This window comes from Arvicola amphibius, chromosome 3 (genome assembly GCF_903992535.2).
Source record: "Arvicola amphibius chromosome 3, mArvAmp1.2, whole genome shotgun sequence".
Taxonomy (NCBI): domain Eukaryota; kingdom Metazoa; phylum Chordata; class Mammalia; order Rodentia; family Cricetidae; genus Arvicola; species Arvicola amphibius.
The window spans coordinates 54,248,988-54,272,631 of record NC_052049.1 but is presented as its reverse complement, the minus strand read 5'-3'; the positions used below and the strand labels follow the sequence as shown (position 1 = coordinate 54,272,631).

The following is a 23,644-nucleotide window of genomic DNA, read 5'->3' as shown; positions in this document are numbered from 1 at the left end:
ACACTGCTGCTGGATTAGCACTTGTCTATCCCACCCACCTCACAACACTCACAACAGACACACACATGCTTCAACACACCACACCACACCACGCCACACCACACAAGTGCGCCAGTTTCCTGCAACGCATTTCTTCTGCTCCTTTGTGGATGACTTTTGAACTCAGCAGCTATATATAATGCTGCAATCCGCTGCTAAAAACCTTGCCTCATCATTTTACTGTACTCAAGGCTCTAAGCAACAATCCTCTCCTAACTTCTTTTCCTAACTTGGGAAACTTGAAGATGTCGCAGCCCTGTTCAGTTGGATTGTGTGCTTAAAAACAATGACAGCTCTGTTTGGAATTCCAAGGATAGAAAGAAAACAGAGCCTGTTTTAACATGGAAAAAGGTGTGTGTTAGTTTAGGTAGCCAGGAGAATAAAACTAATTTATAAATACAAATTTTCTGGCACAGACTCCTTATTATAAAGTACATCATGAATTTATTATGTTATTTCTATCTGTTGTTAAGATACTGGGAAAACCTAGCTTAAGCTTCTTCAGTGAAGCAAATGCCAACACAGATTTATGAACAGTTACTGATACTGTAGTACAATGTAACTTTTCCAGACACTGGGGTTGCTTGTACAATGATAAGCAATTATCAAGAACTATTTAAAAGACATTTGTTTTATATTTATGTGTGTGTGTGCGTGTGTATGTGTGTGTGTGTTAAGGTGCCAGTGGAGGTCAGAAGAGGGCTGTAGATGCCCTGGAGTTGGAGTTACAGATGGTTATGAGCCACCATTATGGGTGCTGGGAACTAAAGATCCTTTGGAAAAGGGGCTGGAGAAATGGCTCAGACTTTAAGACACTGGCTGCTCTTCCAGAGGTTCTGAGTTCAATTTCCAGCAACCACATGGTGGCTCACAACCATCTATAGTGGAATCTGATGCCCTCTTCTGGCATGCAGGTGTACATGCGGTGCACTCATACATACATACATACATACATACATACATACATACAGCTACCTGGGGTGCCAGCAAAGCAGATACAAAATTCAAGGCCAGAATGGGCAGTGAGAGAGCTGAGGGAAACTCTCTGAGTGGCTTTAAAAGACCCTGGATATGATTCCCTACCAGACCTCTTTGGGCAAAGAACCTAAGCGGACAAGACATGTGGCTAACTGGTATATAAAAAATATTCTATAGCACTGATCAGAGAAATTAAGTCAAATCCATAATGAGGTATGATCTCACTCCTATTTAAAGGGATATTATTAAAAGACAAAAAATTACAAATATTGGGAGTCTTTCAACCTATTAATGTGTAAAACCTCTCAAGTTAGGTGCTCTATAGTTTCTGCCAAATTTTGGTGTTTATTTGTCCTGTGCTGCTAGGGACGGCATCCCAAGACAACAGGCACAGTCAGACAGTTACTCTACTACAGTGACCTCAGCATTACCTTAAGAATTGTATTACTGAAAGTTTGGTGTACAAGAACTATTAAAGTAAGTAGCATTTTAAAAACATTCAATTTTCAATTGTTCACATCTAGAAGACAATATGCAACCAAATCTTTCATAATGACTGTATACATTAAACTTATATATTCTTTCTAACAGCTCTTGAGTTGTTAGAATTTTCTACGTGATCTTCCAAAAAATAATGGGCCTTATTTCAGTTTTTCCAATTTATGTATTATTTCTCTTTTTGTATTTTTATTATACTTCTTTGTATCATACTTTTATGTATTATTTTACAGACTTTTTGGACTGGTTAGACCTCTGGAGAATAATATTGAGAAAAAGGAATGAAAAGATGGAAATGGAAGCTGGGAATGGTGACATGTAATGATATTTTGACAAAAGAAGTTTGACTGAAGATAAGAATGCAGAGCTAGCCGGGCGGTGGTGGCGCACGCCTTTAATCCCAGCACTCGGGAGGCAGAGGCAGGCGGATCTCTGAGTTCGAGGCCAGCCTGGTCTACACGAGCTAGTTCCAGGACAGGCTCTAGGAACTACAGGGAAACCCTGTCTCGAAAAACCAAAAAAAAAAAAAAAAAAGAATGCAGAGCTAAGCCAACAACAGGCCAGAAAGTGGTGGCACACACCTTTAATCCTAGGACTCCGGAGACAGAGGGATCTGTGAGTTCAAGGCCACCCTGGGCTACACAAAATGACTCGGTCTAAAATAGAAGCAGAGCTCACACAAAGGTGATCCTAACACTTGGGGTCACATGCCTTTAATCCCAGCACTAGGGAGGTGGAGACAGTAACTCAGATTCAGTTTCATGTTTGAGACAGCTGCAGTCTGAGGACAAAGTCTGAGGACAGGATGGCCCCTTCGGTCCATCCCAGCACTCAGGAGGGCAGAGGTGGGCAAATATCTGTAAGTTGGAGGCCAGCCTGGTCTACAAGAGCTAGTTTCTGGGCAGGCTCCAAAGCTACGGAGAAACCCTAGGGATGGGAGAGGGGAGGTCCTTCTTGTGGCTGGCCAATCTGCTTCTCTGATCTTCTCAGCATTAATCCTTATATCTGGCACTGAGATTTTATTAAGACCAACTAGAATTCATGTTACAGTGACCCTTTTAGTCCCAGTGCTCAAGAGAAAAGAGTTCATGCCTGGTCTACATAGTGAGCTCAAGGACAGTCAGGATTAGATAAAGAGAGACCCTGTTATAAAATAAAACAAAACAATTTCTACCCAACACACATACACAATCTATCTTTACTGCTTTCTCTAAAAAAGAACAACAGAAAAATGATTTAGATGAATTCTAAAATACATATCTTTCATGTAACCAGGGTTAGGTTTCACTTATTTTTTTGTCTAAGTTTTGTTTGTTTCCCACTTATTCTCTATCTTTTTCAATTTATTTTGTCTTATCCCTTAACTCTACCCTTTTTTTCCAGTGTCCTCAGAGAGAACCTTCAATGGTTATTTTAGACCTCTCTAACAAACACTTAATGTCATTAATATTCTTGAGCTTCCGTTTCACAACAGATGTCTTGTCAAGCGTGCAGAGAGAAATCAGTTCTGCCAGAGACATTAATAAGTCCATCTAAAGTGGAAGAAGGTCCTACAAGGCAATCCTTTGGGAACACGGGAACGTAAGCAATAAAGACTGGACTAACCAAAAATCTCTACAGACTACAGTTAAGTTAGAAAATGTATTTATAAGACTATCAACTCAATACAAGTCTGACACAATACATAAGAAAATGTAGCTGGAGAATAAATTTCAGCATTCGTAATAGTAAAATGGTAAGTATACATTCTGCTACTTTCCCTACTTCAAGATTTTTCAAGTGGTAATTATCTCTACACACAATATACACTGCGAAACATGTTTCTACCTTTACTCTAGGCACTAATTTATCTTCATAAACTAAGATAAAATAATTTCTAGGAATTAGGGTGGCAAAGAGGCTGTCTAAAACATAAATCCTTAGGCTCAATTAACCACTGCAAAAAACAAAAAAAAATGTAAAAAGGGGTTTTAAAATTTTATTGATATAGCTAGCTTGACTATAATCCCTTAAATACAAGTCTCAATTATTGTGCTGGTTAGTTTTATGTCAACTTGATACAAAGCCAGTTATTTTGGAAGAAGGAACCTCAATTGAGAAAATGCCCTCTACTGGATCATCCTGTGGGAAGCCCTCTGGTGCATTCTTGACTGATTATTGGAATGGGAGGACACAGCTCACTGTGGGCAGTGCCATCCCTAGGTTGATGGTCCTGGGTTCTACTGGAAAGCAGGTTGAGCAAGCTAGTAAGCAGCGACTCCTCCATGGCCTCTGCATCAGCTCCTGCCTCCAGGTTCCTGTCCTGTTGTTCTATTTTAATTCTGACTTCTCTCAGTGATGGCCTGTGATGGGGAAATTTAAGCTGAAAACTTTCAAGTTGTCTTTGGCCATGGTGTTTTATCACAGCAAAAGAAATGCTGCTAACTAAACTATGTCACATTCACAAGTAACAAGCAATTGTTTTCAGTTGTACTTATAACAAATACTTTGTCAAACCAATTATAGTTCCTTTTTAAAAGTGTTATTTTCTAACTTAATAGTAACTAGTAATAATAATATAACTTTAAGACATATTTGGAATTACAGTCACCTAAGTTGGTGACCATTACTAGCTAAGGACAAGGACGTGTAATTTGTGTAATAGTTCCACTTAATATACTCATTCATCTGATACACTATGAACTCAGTAACTAGGTAGAGTGAATTACTAGGATATATGCCTATCTGTACAAGTATTCATAAGAAGTACAAAGAATCAAATAGTTTTGGTTGATGGTATCAGAGGCAATAGCCTATAACAAATGTTATTAATTAGTATACCTCTGAAAATGAACCTAAATTTAAATAGTCAATGCTGAACCACAGGTGATATCTGCAAATACCACAAGCAGTCCAGTGTTTGTGGACACCCCTCTCCAGTTTTCTGCCTTTCAGGTTAGAGTCTCAAAAATGTCTACAGTTGATTTTTAGAAGTAACTTCTAATATCCTGTCTTAGGTTACTGATACCCTTTAATCCAAGCGCCAAATTTATTATAAAGTAACTGGCAATTAAGTATTTCTCAAAAGTGAAAGTAAGAGTACAGTAATACGTGTATTTATTGTCCCAACAAGTGACTTTGGAGAAGAAGGGCCAAGAATCTGCATTATTTCTAAGCTTCTTTTGTAATTAAAATGTGTGACTAGCCAGTCTCAGAACTAGAGTCACTACAGTTCATGCTTTAAAAAGAAAAAAAATGATACCTTGATCTGCTGTCTTCGCAGCATGGCAAGCTCTCGCATGTCTCGGAATGGCTGAAGTAAATACTGGTAGAGTTCAGTTGTGGCCTCTGCAAGGCTGCTGTAGGCTTCATCCTCCATCTGATACAAGTCCAAAAGCTCCACCATGCTCTCTATAGTCTTGTGCTTGTCTAAGAGCTGTGAACAACAAAGTTTCAAAACTAAGAAAACTAAATATAGTAACTGATAATAAATACTGTACTTGCTTTTGACCCAGAATCAAGGTTACTAAGCACAGTTTGCATGGTCACTTATCTCTATACTTTATGTTTCACTACACAAGACCACGGCCTGATTTAATCATTAGGGGTGAAGGAATACACATTACCTGCCTGCCTTTAAGTCGTCACCCAGTGGTGCTCTCCAATCATATAATGAAACAAAACCACCACAAAACCCCACTTATTACTATGCTGGTTAATTGCTAACACAAACCTACATGCATCTGGGAAGAAAGACTCTCAGCTGATGATTACATCATCAGACTATCTTGTATGTCTATGGGGCATTTTCTTGATTACTAATTGATGCAGGAGACCCAGCCCACTGTGGGTGGTTCCATCCCTGGACAGTGGGCCTGGGTTTTATAAGGTAGCTGAGTAGACTGTGGAGAAGTTTAGTGCCATCTTCATCAATAATGTAAGTGGGAAAACTACCTCAGCTACATGCCTCAGATCCAGCCTCAAAAAAAACTACAAGGACAAGTGCGGCAGACACACACACACACACACACACACACACACAACTAAAAACTAAAACAAGTAACAATAAAACCCCACCACCTCCAAATATCAGACAGATATGGTAGGCCATAAAAAGAGTCTTAAAAACTAAACAAAGTCAGCCAGGAGGTGGTGGCGCACACCTTTAATCCCAGCACTTGAGAGGCAGAGGCAGGCGGATCTCTGTGAATTTGAGACCAGCCTGGTCTACAAAAGCTAGTTCCAGGACAGGCTCCAAAGCTACAGAGAAACCCTGTCTCAAAAAACAAAAAAACAAAAAACAAAACCCAAAAAAACCCAGAACTAGGTTTTGTTTTTTTTTTTTTTCTTAAACCACAATGAAATTTCAATAGCTGGGACATGCTAAAATATTTAAGTTAGGGATTGGAAAGATGGCTCTGTATTGTCTGTTCTTACAAAGAATCCAGGTTGATTTCGGCTGATTCCCAGCACCCACATGTGGCTCAGGACTGTAACTCCAGTGATAGGGAATACATACCCTCTTCTGGCCTCCAGGGCCTCTGGGGAGACACACATGGTAAATAGTCATACACTCAGCAAAAACACCCATACATATAAAACTTTTTTTAAATAAAGTTTTTTAAATCTGGAAAATAACACAGAGACATATCAAAATGGAATAATATGTAGCAATTAAAAGAACTACAGCTTGTTAAGGAAGAGAGAACATATAGAGTAGGGTAAATAAGTTTCTAAGATCGTGGTAACTACTTAAAGGAAAAGGCTCCCATGAGGTTGCCTCAAGAGAAGTAACTGAACAGAGAGAAGAATGAGAGAAGGGAAACAAAGATGCATATATTACTCATACTTTTTAAAAACCAGCCATCAAGCAAGTATATGTATGTTTACTTATTAAGCCAGTATTTTATTATGTAGCCCAGACTAGCCTTGATCTCAGATCCCCCCACCTGTTTCAGTTACTTGGGTGCTGGGGTTCTAGGTATACACCATCATACACATTGTATAGACTTACAAAGTAAACGTTTTGTAGACCATTCCTTTCTCTACTTCCCAAAGATATTCTGGCTTACAAAAAGGAGGGAGGGGATAACAACGACTAAATCCCTTCACCTAATACCCCAAACTATGTATACCTTTCCCACGAGATGAGGCATAATGAGTCTAAAAATGATAAATGCCTCTTTTCCTGTGCCCCAACTTTTCTGAAGCAGCAAATGAATGTCTTCTCTTGGCAACCCACGTAATGTCAAGTTAAAGAAAGCAGTATCTCCCACTAAGGAAATGACCAGTTAGTTCATTATTGAGATCTCAGATCCCAGCAATGAGCTCTAATTTGAGGCAAGAGTGCCCACCTTTATAGTGACCCACTACTCCAAGGCATGCTGCACGCTACATACAGCAGAAATAATAACAATAGTAAGGAAGGATCGGACTTGCTGGAGGGGGGAGTCCTAAATTTGTGCAATAAATCCTTGCAAGAAAAAGTAGATGAACCTTATCTTTAATTCTACTTGAAAATGAAACTTTCTTTAAAATGATTCAATAAGTTCACAAACAGTAAAATAATAAAAGAAATGAGAAAAAACAAATGGCAGCAACATTTCTACATATAACGAAGCTCTCCTTAGTCATTCATGGTTACTTAACTACCAATCTAGAACAATTCGGTTAGAAAACTTCAGATACTAAGTAGGCTTCTTGAGTTCTGCTTTCAAGAACACTAATGTTAATGCAGTGTGGTAAAATGGTTGCAGGCTCTACTTTCTGCCAAATAAAACAGCCACTGTATGCCTATTAAGTTTCACAGATTTGAACAACTAAAATAGAAATAAGTTTTTAAATATTAAAGTACTTATCCAGTATTTCCTACATGGATTTATTCTCCAACAGAGCAATACTCAACTATGCGGCAACTAAACTTAATACTCTTGCAGAAGCCCAGGGCATCTCACCTAACAATACTAATTTATTAATCTGTCTTTGCTATAAAGTTTCATGTTTTTCCAACACTAGATATCTTTAAAAGCAAAGACTACTGTATTTTAATTTCAATTATACTTCTATTTTTAATCTAAGTACTCTGGAAATAATCTTAAATGAAATGTTCTTAAAATTACAATTTACTCAACGGACTTCAAATCTTTTTCTGTAATTCATGATGAAGGAATTCAATGGAACTGGCACAGGAGTGAGTGCTCACCACCTACCTAGCATAGGAAGGCGAAGAGAGGCAATCGCTACGCAGCTAAGGAAAAACTGAAAAGCTCAGAGAATAAACACAGTTCCCTGGACACTAACAGACTATAAACTGTGAAATATACAAGATGCTATTATAAATAATACATGAGTAGAAAAAATTAGGACAATTAGAATATTTAGGATTGAGGCTCTCGGGGATAAAGAAAACGTGAGACGTATCTAAATGAAGCTGATCCATGCAAGCTTGACAAATTTGAAAGCATTCACTGAGACACTAAGAATGCAGATGTACCTGGATTTGAGTAAAACATCCCTCAAACTATTTTCTAAGGGCTCAAGACCAATCATCATAATACAGTGACAGTTGCGATAAGTGGAGAAAGGGAGGCGGGGAAAATAAAGTTCTGTGTTATTTCTGCTTCAAGATCTGACACAGAGGGCTGGAGATATTGGCAGCTCTCCCAAAGGACTCCCAGCACCCACAGTAGCTCAAAACCACCTGTACCCTCTTCTGGCCTCCACAGGCACTGAACACATGTGGGATACAGACATATGTGCAGGCTGAACACTTATAAACATAATAATGGTTTTGGGTTTCTTTGGTTGTTTTTTTTTTTTTTTTTTACTCTGACAAAGCTCTTCTGCAATTTTAGGGAATTACTTCACAAACATAGACGATGCAAAGTAAAAATTTACCAAGCATTACATATAATTCGCTAAGTCTAATAAGTAAAACAAATGGTGTGTGTAGGATTGAACCTTGTTTACACAAGCTAGGAAAATACTCCATTACTCAAGCTGTATTTCCAACCCTTCTTTTCTTTTTCCTTAAGACAAACTCATAACCCAGGCTAGCCTTTAACTCTCTAAGAAAGTATTCAACGACCTTGAGTTGAACTTCTGATCCTTCTGTGCCTACCTCCCAAATGCTGACCTTATGAACCCAGGACTTTCTGCAGAGTAGAAAGGCATTTTGTGGGAGACATCCAGCTCTTTGTTTCCTTTTTTTTTTGAAAGGGTCTCATTATGTTGGTCTGGCTAACCTGGCACTTGCTAAATAGATAGATCCTGTATCTGCCTCAACAGTGCTAGGATTAAAGGCAAACCATCATGTTTGGCATTTTGGCTTTTCCCAACTTTTTTTCTGCCACAAAGTCTTGTAAATTACTTGGACTCCTGTGGCTCAAATAGGGGTTGAATTTGCAATTCTACTTCAGCCTATTAAGGAGCTGGAATTACAGGTTGCATCAGACTCCTCTATGTATCTTTTAATTTGTTTCCATCTCAATGTAATCCTGGTAAGAATGGGCTCTGAACCTAAGAGATTTTTCAACCTTAAGTCTAAAACAAAAGTATGCTTAATAAAAAATTTCTCTCACACAAGGATATAGTTTTCTTTAGTTTCTTAAAGGAGTCAGTAACAACTTAAAAAAAATTCTTTTTCAGCTGAGCCACAGCCCAGTAAGCAGAAGAGTAGGTGGGTTACCAGGAGGAGGAGCACAGGAAGAAGGTGAGGGTGGGAAGGAACTGTTAAATGGAAACAAGGTAACAGAAGAATAAGTGCGTGCTATATTACACAGGTCATTACTATGTAGTTACTACTGCTTCACAGGATCCAAAACAAAGATTTTGAAGAACTGAATATATGAGATGATACCTGAATCCTGGTTAAATCAATATATATAACATACAAATGTACCGAACTATTACCTAGTGCCCTAATAAACATGATTATTGTGAATAAATGTACTCAAATGTACTCCCTAAAAGCTATAGCAAAAGAAAAAAATGCCAATTTTCTTCACGAATGGGTGCTAGGATCATCTAACTCCATGAGATACACTTTGTCACTATGATAGCAAACTGGCAGATAGCAGCAGTCCTACCACAGCTCCAACGCCATCACACCCTAAGCTCTCATACTTATCAATGACTCACACACAACTTTTAATCCTGCAAGACCCATTCATTGACACTGCCTTACACAGACACACGTTTTTACAGTGCCTCTTCTGTTTAGATGTACAAATGTTCATTGTGTTACAACTGCTTACTGCATTCCATACAGTAATGTTATGCAGCCTTGTAACTTAGAAGCAACAGATCACAGCATGTAGCTTAAGCGTACAGTTCCATAACACCTACATCAATGTAAGGACGGTGCATGAAACTGACTTATGCCAGGTTAACTTTCCACTCCTTCCCAAATAGGAATAAATACTTTCAAAGAAACTGACTTCATAAGGATAAAACTCCAGGGGGCTGGAGAAAGATAGTAAAGTGCTTGCCATGCAAACAAAGGACCTGAGTCCAGCTCCCTGGCATCCATAAAAAAGCCCAGACAAAAACCTTGGGCATGATGGCATGCATTTATAATCCCAATGCTGGGGAGACAAAGACAACAGATTCCTGAACTCAAGGGCTAGTCATAGCTGAACAGTAAGAGACCCTGTGTCATAAAGTAAGATGGAGAGCAACTGAGGAAGACACCCAACACGGTTCTTTGGCCTCCACAAGCGCGTGCGCACACACACACACACACACACACACACACACATATACAGAGCACTTATATACATATATAATGAAAACTAACTACATAAGTAATAAAACTGGGCTGGGCATGGTGGAGCAGCAACTAGAGACTAATAGAATTAAATAGAGACAAGAGGACCAGAAGTTTTACAGAGCCAGGAAACCTCCTGACTATATGAGATTCTGTCTCTAAAAAAAACAACTCATTTGAAAAGGATCCTAATGAAGTAAAGGTCGTAGGAAGCCAATACAATAGTTCTCAACTAGCAGGCATGTCCTACCCCAGAGAGGCATTTGATATTCTCCCACAAAGATAATATTTTTTTTGACTGCACAATCTATGGCTACACAAGACCGAGGTAAACATGTATAAGTGATGGGGAAAAAAAACATTTTCAAGAGCAAGTATTAAAATACTGACCAAAACAGTCAGCACTTAAAAAGTAGAAAAGTAGGAAGAATTAGAACAGATAAGTATAATGTAGTGGTTCCCAACCTTCCTAACACTGTGACCTTTTAATACAGTTCATGTCTGATGACCCAATCATAACATTACTTTGTTGCTACTTCAAAACTGTAATTTTGTTGCTTTTATGCAAAGTATTGTAAATATCTGATATGCAGGATATTCAATATGTGACCCTCCCCCAAAGGATGTATAGTAAAGTTTAAGGAGCTCCTTTTGTTTGATTGTTTGGTTTTGGATCTTTCAAGACAAGGTTTCTCAGCGTGCAGCCCTGGCTGTCCTGGAACTCGCTCTGTAAACCAGGCTGGCCTCAAACGCAGAGATCCACATTCCTCTGACTCCCAAGTGCTGAGACTAAAGGCATGTGTCACTACCACCTAGCTACATTGTTTTTTTTTTTTTTTTTTTTTTTTTTTCCAATTGTTGTTTTGAGACAGGGTCTCTCTATGCAGTCCTGGCTGTCTGGAGCTTATCATATAGACCAGGCTGGCCTGGAACTTACAGAAATCTACTTGCCTCTGCCTCTCCTAGTACTGGAAATTAGAGGCATAATACTGCCATGCCTGGCTAAGGGGCCACATCTATATTATGTCTAATACCTGACAGGAGAACTCTTTGAGTATTACTTAGTTGCTTAGTTATTAATGATTAAGATACTAGGTCAAACCTAGGGTCTTACTCATGTAAGCCCATAAACTATTAAATGAATAAATTACTGTATGTAATTTAAGGCTTCTAGGTCAGTACTTACAATTTAACAGCTATTCCAATTGTAGCTCTGCAAATGTAATCAGAGTTGTCTGATATGCTTGTGAGTAAAAGGAAGATAAAGAGCCTGGCAGTGGTGGCACACGCCTTTAATCCCAGCATTTGGGAGGCAGAGCCAGGCAGATCTCAGTGAGTTTAAGGCCAGCCTCGTCTATCAAGTGAGTTCTAGGACAGCCAGGACCACTACAGAGTCTCAAAAAAACTAAAAAGTAAGATACAGAAAAGATGGATAAGATTTATAAGGAATAATAAGAGAATAATGATTGTCAGGCACAGTAGCGCACACCTGTGGTCCCATCTCGAGCCCAGGAGTTCGAGGCCAGTGTGGTGGTTAGAACTGGAATGGTCTTCATAGGTTCACAAATTTGAATGGTTGGTCATTAGGGAACAGTCCTACTTGACAGGGATTAGGTTGGCCTTTTCAGAGTTGGTGTGGCCTTGTTGGAGGAAGTGTGTCACTGGGGAGTGGGTTTTGAGGTTTATAATGATCAGGCCAGGCCCAGTTTCTCTCTTTCTGATGCCTGATTTCTGATCTGGATTTAGAACTCTCAACTACCTCGCCAGCTCCATGTCTGCCTGTGTGCCACCATGCCTCCTGCCATGGACTAAACCTCTGAACTGTATGTAAGCAAACCCCAAGTAAATGTTTTTTTTTTTTATAAGAGTTGCCGCTGTCATGGTGTCTCTTCACAGCAACAGGACACTAAGACAGCCAGCCTGGGCAATACAATGAGAATGTACCAAAAACTAAAATTCCAACAATCAAAGGGACACCAAGAGCTTAGCTCAGAAGCAGAGTACATGCCTAGCAGGAGAAAACCTCTGGGACGTGGGTGGGGAGATTCAAAATTATAACCAACTGTACCAAAAGGACTACCATATCCTGTAAAGTCAACCAAAATAATTAGATACATATGTAGCAGTCATGGAGGAGTTTCTGCTGATGCACAGACAAGACCAACCTGCTATTCTTATTTAGAAATTATATCAGTCTGGGAATAATTCATCTTTGTGGAACCAACTTCTATAAATGCAAACATGGCTTTGAATTAGCAACCTGGTTTTCAGTAGAAATAGGTTTGGATTTTAACAGCCAGCTCGTATTAAGTGCCTCAGGGGAAAGTAAATAGTTTTAATTTACTGTGAGCTTCTATATACTAAGCATTGGCAGGTACACCTCACAAAGAACCCTGATAGTCTTCTGAGTTTAGGGAGACTGAAAACATGATGAACTTCCATGAAAAATAGTAAATTGAATGGGGCAACTGGGAAATGGCATAGTTAACTAAGATTTGAAAAGAGCAAAGGCATACTTTTAGATTTCTCCCAGTTCTAATCTATAAACTCTAAGCATGCTGACACTTCAGACAAGTTCCTTTATCTAATCTGTGTCAGGCAATTGTCCCTGAGACAAATAAAACATCCTTAATAAACTAGCTCCAGGTTCCACAAAACTTAACACAGAAAAGTGTCAACCCTGAAGAATTCCAGGAAACCAAGTGAAACAAATTGTTTAAAAAAAAAAAAAAAAAAAGCGTTACTATAGACATAATTTCCTTAACAGAATAATGACTATTATTCCCCTGAAACTTTCAATGTTCAATATTGCCTTTAGAAATTTAATTCATATATTTTCTCTTTCAAGCCTTCATTAGCCCTACTTGGTATTATCTATTTATTTAGTTGTCTAATACCAAAGATATACTTAATATAAACAATATGGAAGACCTCTAACTAAAAATAAAGCAAGAGAAGTGGTCATCTGTCTCCCCACTTCCAGATCCACCAAGAAACACTAGGAAAGGGAACAAGCTTAAGTGCAGCTGTGAAGGAGAAGGGAGTAAAGTAGCAGTCGAGACTATGCACACTCCCTACTTCTCCTTTGGAGGCTAATAAGTAGTACTAGGAAATGCTTGTTACAAAGGTATTTTTTTCTTCCCAATAGTATGTATTTGTGAAAATTTTTAAAGAGAAATATCCCCATATCTAAACCAGATGTGGTTACTCCTGGCCAGAACAACCAAAGGCAGAACTTGAATATATTAAGTCAGGCATGGTGGTGTGAGCCTTTAATACGAACCCTCAGGAGGCAGAAGCAGGAGGATGAGGCCAGCCTAGGTTACATAGTTACAAGCCAGCTAGCACTACAGCGAAACCTGCCTCAAAAAAAAAAAAAAAAAAAAAAAAAAAAAAAAAAAAAAAAAATTCCTCCTATAGCTTTATATTGAGACACACACACACATATACGGGGGTGGGGGTGGGGAGTTGGAGTTTTATTTGAGGCAGAGTCTCATTTTGTAGCCAAGTCTGGCCTAAAATTCATAGAACCTCCTTCATGCCTTAGCCTCCCAAACTCTGCAATTACAGGTATGACTGCAATTACAGTACCATGACTGACTATAAAAGTAACATTACTCCCCTGCAGTTGCTAATCAGAAAGGTGAATGCTTTTATATTTATTTATAAAAGTTAATTACACATTTAAAAAAAAAAAGCCAGGCAGGCATGGTGGAGAATGCCTTTAATCTCAGCTTCTGGAGGCAGAGGCAAGGAGAATTTGTGAGTGTGAGGCCAACCTGGTCTTCATAAGGAGCTTCAGGACAGCCAGGACTAGATGATTACAGTACATGTACAAAAATCAAGATTTTCCAGAAACATTAAGTTATGTGATGGTTAATCCTGACTGTAAAATTTGTTAGCATTTAGAACCACCACAAAAACAAACCTCTGGCCCCTCTGTGAGGGTGCTTCTAGATTAGGTGAACTGAGGTACAAAGACCTACCCTAAATGTGGGTGGTTCTACTCCCCAGTCTGAGCGAGGTGCCAGCGTTCCCCTTCTGCTTACCAGCTGCAGGGCAACAGGGCTACCAACTGTTTCATGCTGCCATGGCTTCACTACCATGATAAACAGCAACTTCATACTGTAAGAGAAAACCAATCCCTCCATCCACTCACGCTTTTGACAGGTGGTTTGCTCCAGCACACATCAGAATCCCGGTACCTCAACATGTCTGGCCCCGTGCTAGTTCCAGAAGTTAGATACTGTATGTAACAAAATGCTAGAGAAGCAAAAATCACCAAGAACTATTTATGGTCTCTTGTATGCATATGACCTGCCACTTAAAAGCTCAAGTAGTGTGTTGAAGGCTTTGTCAGACACCTGAGCACAAAGGATTAATTGGATATGTTCATAGTTGGATGGGCTATGAGAAGGTGAAGGCTATCCAAAGGAAGCAGGTCACTGATAGTGTGACTCTGAAAGGTCTATCTTGTCCACAGCCATCTTAGAGGCAACCCAGCTCCATCACTCCCTCTCTGCTTTGAAAGACTGTTCAGATTAAGAGTTAACCATGAACTAAGCCAACAGCTTTCCTCCTTTTAAGTTGTTTATGTCAAGCATCCTTCATGGCAATACAGTAAAAACTAAGTCTTCAATGCCCTCATCTTAATCTTGGAAGGCAATCCTCCTATCAGTAACAGAGAACTAGGCAGATTCAGAGGAACCACAGATAGCCTTTTACAGAGTAAAGAGCCACAAGAAATGTCTCATTACAAGAAAACAAGTACACAGATATTCAAACAGATGGCCCACTTTTTGTTTTTTGTTGGTAACAGTACTTATAGTCAGCAAAAGGCCAAGTAAATAATGGAGAACAGTAACACCAATAAAATTATAGGTGAAGGCTTTAGAAATGAAGGCAAAGGGCAGTGGTGGCGCACGCCTTTAATCCCAGCACTCAGGAGGCAGAGGCAGGCACATCTCAGAGCTAATTCCAGGACAGGCTGGTCTACGAGAGTTAGTTCCAAGATAGCTAGAGCTATCATACAGAAAAATCTTGTCAAAAAAAAGAGCTAGGCAGTGGTGGCGCACGCCTTTAATCACAGCACTCAGGAGGCAGGGGCAGGTGGATCTTTGTGAGTTCGAGGCCAGCCTGGTCTAAAAGAGCTAGTTCCAGGACAGGCTCCAAAGCTACAGAGAAACCCTGTATCGAAAAACCAAAAGAGGCAACTATAACCATTATAACTATTCTCCCTTTCAAATACACATCATCACATAACTAAGGAATTTGTACATGTTGGCCCTACTTTAGCAAGAAGGAATCAAACCCAGATTTGATGTGTAAAATAATCTGACTGGGTGCTATGAAATTTTGAATCCTTTCTAATGGCTTCAAAGCATTTAGATCAATGGTTCTCAACATGTGGGGTGACCCTTAGGAAGGATGAGAACCATTGATTTAGATCAAGAAATCCAAAAGAACCAAGTGTGGTAGTAGGAATAGGGAAAATAGAGGCAGAAACAGCCTGGGCTACTTGAGATTGTTTTCTAATTATTTTATTTTTGTCAAGAAAAGAAAAAGGAAAGGAAGCAAGAAAAAGAAACCAAACAAATAGCACATTATGGCAAAAAAAAAAAAAAAGGTTGGTAAGACAGGACTGGGTCTGCATCTGAATTTTGTCACTCCATAACAGTTTAATTCTGTCAAACCCAAGATCCCAAGACCATTTTAAGCCTCTTTTTTGGCTTGAGCCTGGCGCTGGTGGCGCACGCCTTTAATTCCAGCACTGAGGAGGCAGAGGCAGGCAGAGCTCCATGAGTTTGAGGCCAGCCTGGTCTACAAGAGCTCGTTCTGGGACAGGCTCCAAAGCTGTAGAGAAACCCTGTCTGGGAAAAAAAAAAGGTAAACATCCATTTGGACTGGGGATGTAACTCAATGGTAGAGTACTGCCTAGCATTCAAGCTGGGCTCCACCAGCATACTTAAAGCTTGATACTTACACCATACTTATTAGAAGCTATCTATCTTTGTAAATGCCAGGTAGTTGTGATTTCATTCAGTCCTCTCATTTAATAGACTAAATAGCTAAACATGCCATTAGAAGTAATGAGTCACAATCAAAATCCAGACTGTTCTGACTCCAAACCCTAGTGAGATGCTCAGTGGCCTCTTTGAAAGCACTTTCTGCTCTCTATGAATTTAACTCCAAAGTTAGAATTCAGCATATTTATGTAAACAATAATTTCCAAAGTAAGCAGATTTTCAGTAAGTCTGTCATAATTGAGGTTTATGAGCTGAAACACCAAAATCATTTGAAAAATAGTTATCATCATACAAGAAACCATTACTTGAAAATCTAGGCCAAAGTTAAGCTTTAAGCTATCTATGAGCACACACAGTAATACAAACTTAGCTTTGACCAACAACTAAGATCTACCGATACACGCTTCAAAGAGGCCTTGAAGCACTTGTATTCATATAAAAATTGCCTGCTGTATAAATAATAGATAATATAATAAACTCATATAAAAAGTCCAACAAAACTACAAATAATACTGCATTTTATTTAGACTGAGGCTTTAGTATATGATTTTAGAATGTGTATGTCGTCTAAAAATATTGTATTATTGTATAACTTGTAAACCCTCAAGAACTATAATCTACAGGTGTGAATCTGGACAAAAACCTGCAGTAGAAAACACACATGGGAAGGCTTCTTCAGCTCCCCATACCAAACTTCTTTCCTTTGGAGTACTAGGGACTGAACCGAGGCCTCACATACAATAAAGAAGTGGCCTATCTATCTCCCCAGTTCTTTATTTTTTGATAGGAATTCACTTAAATTTACCCAGGCAGGTCTTAAACTTGTGACTCTCCCACACTGCCCTCCTGAGTGGCTCAAACTACAGGCCTGGTAACCCATATTAAACCTTAAGGACACTGCAAATATTAAACTCCAATTCAAGTGTCACAACCTTACATAGCAGAGCAAATAATTTGCAGTAGTGGTTTTTATTTTGAATGTTGTTCATGTTTATGTTTTTGAGACAGGGTCTCATGTATTCGTTTGGCTTCAACTTGCCACACAGTGGATGCCTTGAACTTCTGATCATCCTGCCCCCAAGTCCAAAGAGCTGAGAGTACAGGTGTGGGTACCAAAGTTCCAGGGCTGGGGACTGAAACCAGAACTTCATGTCAGACAAGCACTCCATAAACCACACTTTCAGCCCCCATTCCTTTTTGGTATTTAAAACTTTAACAAGCCAGGAGTTGAGACACCCACATTATTCCAGTCAAGAGGCTAAGAGAGGAGGATCATAAATCTGAGGACAGTCTGGGTTACATATGGAGACCATCTAAAATCTAAAAACTAACAATTTTAAGAGAGTTTTCATCTATTTTAAAGAATCTTCCCTGAAGAATATACATTTGTCAACTTATAAAACTTGTATTTAGCCAGGTAGTGGTGGTACACGCCTTTATTCCCAGCACGGGGGGAGGGGGAGCTTGGGGGGTGGATCTCTGTGAGTTTAAGGCCAGCCTACTCTACAAGAGCTAGTTCCTGGACAGGCTCCAAAGCTACAGAGAAACTTTGTCTTGAAAAACAAACAAAAAAACAAAAAAACACAAAAAAACTTGTATTTATCTACAACTTTACATTAAAATGACATGTCTTATCTACTAATATTGAGTGTTCTGAACTAGTGGTTGGAAAAGCAGGAAATTCAACAGAGTCAAGGTCAGTGGCCTTCATTACGAAGTTGTTTTTCCACTTGTTTTAAAGGAGAGGACTGGAGACTGGCTCAGTAGGAGAGGACTCACAAGCGTACAAGACCCTGTGTTTGAATATCCTGGAGACAGAACCTCCTTAAGTGATCCCTGATCATCTGAGCAAAACAAGTATGGGCTTTACAGCTAGGAAAGTCATGCTATGGGGACAGGTAACAGACGCAGGAAAACTGAAGAACTACATTTTTTAAGTATTATCTGTTAAACATGTGATTACCAGACATAGCCAACATAAAAGAGTTTGTTCAGTCAGGCAGTGGTGGTTGAACCTTTAATCTCAGGACTCGGGAGGCAGAGGCAGATGATTTCTGAGTTCAAGGTCAGCCTCGCCTACAAAGCAAGTTCCAGGGGATGCTCCAAAGCTACAGAGAAACCCTGTCTCAAAAAAAAAAAAAGTTCAATTCCACAAGCTATGTCAATTGAGATATGGGAAGATGACACTAAATTAAGTAGAATAAAAATAAACTCAACAGAATAGAAGTGACATACAACGCATGCTAGAGAGGCTGGCATGAGAGTCCTTGTGCCATTCAAGGCCAGCCTGGACCAGAGTCCTGCTTCACCAACCAAATGTTACATCAAGGGATGACATATTAGACACTGCAAACCACTCCACATACTCCTCTCCCCAGAAACAAACTACTAATACAGAAGAGAATCTAAGCTGTGGGAGAACACTTAACAACCTAAGTAAGTCACTTCGAAATTCTTTTTTTTTTTTTTCTGGTTTTTTTCAAGACAGGGTTTCTCTGGATAGCTTTGGAGCCTGTCCTGGAACTTGCTCCGTAGACGAGGCTGGCCTTGAACTCACAGAGATCCACTTGCCCCCTGCCTCCTAAGTGCTGGGATTAAAGGTGTGAGCCACCTCCACCTGGCTAGAAGTCTTAATACAGTGAACTTACATCATGTCCACTGCAGGCATCACTAACTACTAGTCTCTACATTTAATCTGCCAGTATAATTCAGGGCAGGTATTATAGACAAATTTGTTGGGAGCCATTCCTGAAATACCATTCAAATCAACTTCAGAAAGAACCAAAGCTTACATATTTGTTAATAAATTTATAATATTTTGTTTCCCAAGACAAAAAAAAGACTCTTTAAAAATTGTTTTATTCTGTTCCTCTGCTAAAGAGAATAAAACTGACGTTCACGTCTGTGATTCCAGCACTCAGGAGGTTGGGTCAGAAGGATCAAGAGTTTGAGGCCAACTTGAGCCACATATGGGTGAGTTTTCAAGCCACTCAGGCTGCAGAATGAGACATTATGAAAAAAAAAAAATTGCTGGGTAGTGGTGGTGTATGCCTTAATCCTAGCACTCAAGAGGCAGAGACAGGCGGATCTCTGTGAGTTCAAGGCCAGCCTGGTCTACAGAGTGAGTTCCAGGACAGCCAGAGAGACACAGAGAAACTCTGCCTTGAATAAATAAACAAATGAGCAAGCAAGCAAGCACACAAACAAACATAAAATTTAAAGGCAACTTAAAGAGAATGAAATACTTAGGTAACAGAATTTTAACTAAGAAAATATGTTGGTTTTTTGTTTGTTTTGTTTTGGTTTGGTTTTTGGTTTTCTGAGACAAGGCTTCTCAGTAGGTTTGGCGCTTGTCCCAGAACTAGCTCTTGTAGACCAGGCTGGCCTCGAACTCACAGAGATGCACCTGCCTCTGCCTCCCGAGTGCTGGGATCAAAGGAGTGCGCCACCACCGCCCGGTGGAAAATGTGTTCTTTTACGAAAAATTGGCCCTCAAAATTGAATTCTAAAAAGCTAAAAGCTCATTTTTGACCCACGGGAATTTTGAAATGATACTTTTTTAGTATCATTTAAAGTTGAAATCAGACATCTCTAAATTAAGGGATTAAAAAGCTTCTAGTTTGATAAACAGTAGCTATTTGTAATTTTCTGAGAAACTAGCACACACACACACACACACAATTAATAAAAGCACTTCAGAAGCCCTATATAAAAGAAACATAGGGCCGGGTGGTGGTGGCGCACACCTTTGATCCCAGCACTCGGGAGGCAGAGGCAGGCGCATCTCTATGAGTTCAAGGCCAGGCTGGTCCACAAGAGCTAGTTCCAGGACAGGCTCCAAAGCTACAGAGAAACGCTGTTGGGGAAGAGGGGGAAAAAATGAAATAACTTTGAACACTAGAAAGAATATCATCACATTAGTTACCTCTGTCCAAAACATATCAAGGTAGAAGTTTCCAGGAAGCGAGATAACGAAGGGGAAATGAAAACAGATCCCTTGAACTCGAGGATCAGATCACTGTGGGTGATGTTACCATACAGTAAACCAAAGGGAAGGAGTGAAGAACCTGAAGAATCCTTTTTTTTCCTTCCAAGACAAGGTGTCACTAAGTGGTTCTGGTTGTCCCGGAACTCACTATTCAAACCAGGCTAGCCTCAAACTCACAAAGATCCACCTTCCCCGGCCTCCCAGAGTGAATCCCAAGTGCTGGGGTTGAAGGCTTGGACCTAGTTGTGAACTCTTGAAAAAGGAAGTTTTAAATGTACTGTGTGTGGTACACAGGAGAAATAAGTGTTTCCTAAACACTCAAGTCTAGCAAAGAGAAACACCTAATATTCTATGAAGAAACCCAGAACATCCCAGCTTCCTGACTTAACAGCAGAGGCGTGTGTGTGTGTGTGTGTGTGATACATGTATAATACACACACACAAATGACACATGAAAAGCAGTTTTTTTCCATCCCAAATTCAACTACGATATAAAATAACATTAAAATAGTAAATTGCTTTGATATATAGTAATACTGAAATAGTAAAATGCTAACTACATATACCGTCCATTTGAAGAAGCTCTTAAATTACTCTTTTCAGTAAGTTTCAACAGAAGCCAGTAAGGCGGCCTGACTTTGTAAACACACTGCAGAGCTCCCTATGTATGGTCGTCCAGGCATCTCCCCCTTTGTTTCCTGTTATTTAAGGAGTATGGAAAAGTTTTCACACTACATACAAAAAAAAACATGAGCATTCCTGCCCATGACCTTCCTCCTCCATAAAACAGGAGTGAAACTTGAGCCATCTGTAAAGACTTGATAGTCTAAAATTTTGTTATCAATTGTCATTTGGTTCTTTCTTATTTAGACAAGTCAACACACTTAAAAATGAATTTAGGGCTGGGGTGAAGCTCAGTGGTACACTTTCAGCAGTGGTACACTTTACTGAAAGGTAAAATTTCATACCTGCTTGTGTTGCCAGAGCACACAAGGGGAACAAAACGTAGATCAAGTTTGTTCCTTTAAGACAACTATTTTGAGTATTTGAAGAATAGTTGAAGTGTGGGCAAGTTATTGTCGTTTAGTTCAAGTTTTACAGAACATCTATTTTCGTAAATGCTTTTATCTCTCTACCTATATTTAGTAAACTACCTATATTTTGTAAACTTTTAGGAGGAAAAGAAATAAAACGGAGTCGAGAAAGCCTAAAGACTTCCTAAATATCCTTCGCTGAGATGATTAAAGAAGAGAACCGGCTCAGAAACCCCTCCTGTTCTGCCTTTACACACTGGCGCACAGCCCAAACCGAGCCTCCAGCCCTTGACAGTGAGACACCAAACACAGGGCGGGCGGCTGCTCGCACTAGACTCTCACCTCCTGGATGCGCTTCCTTGCCCGCTGAAGCACCTCTTCGTAGCCCTTCTGCCGCAGCTCGCTGAGGCTTTCGTAATACTCCTCGGGGTCGTCGGTCTCGGTGAAGAGCACCTGGGAAAGTATCTTCCAGCCGCACGTGTCCAGGCCGTGGCCCAGGTAAACCTGGAGCTGGTAACACAGAGCGTCGATCTCCTGCTCGGTCATCTCGGGGGCGCCCCCGAACAGCACCGTCCACATGCCGGACGGCTCTTCGGGGAACACCGGCAGACACGGCTCTAGCTGTGAGTTCACCGAGCACAGCTGCTGGTGCACGGCCCGCAGATCCTGGAAGGAGAAGAGCCCGGCCCAGCTGCACTCTTCAGCCGGTGACTCCAGCTCCGCGGCGGACTGCGGCCGCTCCGCGTCGGGGTGCGGCGGTGGCGCCTCGTCCTCCCTCACCATTTCCAGCACCTCGATCTCCTCGGAGACCGCCCCGCAGGCACTCATCACCCGCACCGACGACACCGGGGGCGCCGGCGGGGCTGGCGTGGCAGCGGCGGCCGCATCCCGGGATTCCGCGCCTCTGCGAAGCGGGCTGGCCTTGGCCCGCGCGGGGCTACGGAGGGGACTCTCCGGTCCTTTGCCGGCCGGACCCCGGAGAGGATTCCCCCTCGGGCTGCGCGCGCTGCGCGGAGAGCCACCCTCGGCCCACGCCGGGCTCTTCCGCGGCCCAGGGCTCCGGAGCGCCGTGGCAGAGGCAGCGGCCTCGGGTCGGCCCCGGGTCGCCGGGCTGCCGGGCCCGCGACTCCCATCTGGCACAGGAGTCCCCGCCTGTTCCCGGGAACCGCTCCTCTGCCTCTGGGCCGTCCGGTTGTGGCAGGTTATGGCAAACTTGCCTTCGATCTCGTTCCAGGCCACAATGAACACGAACTTGTGCTTCTCGCGCTCGTCGAATACATGGGGCCGCACCGCCACCCAGTCGGACTCCAGCGTCTCCTCCAGCGCGAACGACATGGTAGCTCCAGTGGCCGGCCGAGGGGGGCCGCCCGGCCGAGTCTCCGCGGTGGCCGCGCCCCCAGCTCACCCTTGCCGAGCGCCTTCAGCCATCTTAGCGCTCCGGCCGCTCTCCCACCGCCTCCTTTGTGGCGCGACTCTCCGAAGAGACAATACGCGGCCCGGAGCAGGTAGTTCACATAGTCACGTGCGGCCGGATCTGTTTACAAGCCGCTCGCTACTGCAGTGCCGGGCCCAGGGCCGCCGGGCCGCCCTGAGTCGCGGGAGCTGCGTGATGTGATGCGCCGAGGCGCGCGTCCGCGCTCACCGGGGCCGATCGCCCCGCCGCCGCTCTGCCTCCCGCCGACCGCGCCGAGCCAGCCGGAACCAGAGAGCCGACTCCTAAACTCTGCGTCTTAGCATCGCCACAATGTTGCCATTCGGCTGTGACGTCGGCGGCTCCACGAGGGACGTAAACACGGGCACGTGCAGCACGCTGCTGACGCGGCGGTGGCGGCGGCGCGCGGCGGGCTCGCGCGGCGGCGCCCCGCCCCTCCGCGTCCCCCAGCAGCGCCTGCGCGCGGCCGCGCGCCTGGCCCGAGCCCCGCCTCCTCCTTCCCGGCTGGGAGCTTCCTTGCTAACCGGTTGTTTTCCTGGGAGGCACAGGTGAGCTTGAACCCTGGGCAGGAGGAGCAAAAGCAGACGGTTGCTGAGACTTTTTCCAGGGACCCTCACGTGCACATTGGCTTCCCTTAGCCCGAAGGAATCTGGATGGACACCTGTGTTCAGAAAGTACCCAGTAAACAGAACGGGAACTCCGCCTGTCAAGGCTAAACCAAACGGTTCTCTTCTCCCCTCGCATCATTAAGATCAAATTTAAAATAGACCAGTATCAGAAGACAACACAGTGGGATACTAGAACAACAGGAAAATTCAGTCTGAGAGTGTGAACGTTCGTCTCAATATATCCGTCTTTTATTGCTTCAACTTTCATAATTGTGTACTGTTCTGAGAACCTCTT

General features: G+C 41.8%; 1 protein-coding gene across 1 annotated transcript in view; it reads right to left on the bottom strand.

Moving 5' to 3' along the window:
* The window catches only part of Jmy (junction mediating and regulatory protein, p53 cofactor), a 69,547-nt gene extending 46,473 nt beyond the window's left edge, over nt 1–23,074 (bottom strand). Inside the window, exons 1-2 of the mRNA XM_038323211.2 lie at nt 21,652–23,074; nt 4,757–4,930 (exon numbers count right to left, since the gene is read on the bottom strand). Of these exons, the coding sequence (XP_038179139.1) occupies nt 4,757–4,930; nt 21,652–22,644 (1,167 nt within the window). The 5' untranslated portion in view covers nt 22,645–23,074. The remainder of the gene's footprint in view (nt 1–4,756; nt 4,931–21,651) is intronic.
* Between the last annotated feature and the right edge of the window lie 570 nt (nt 23,075–23,644).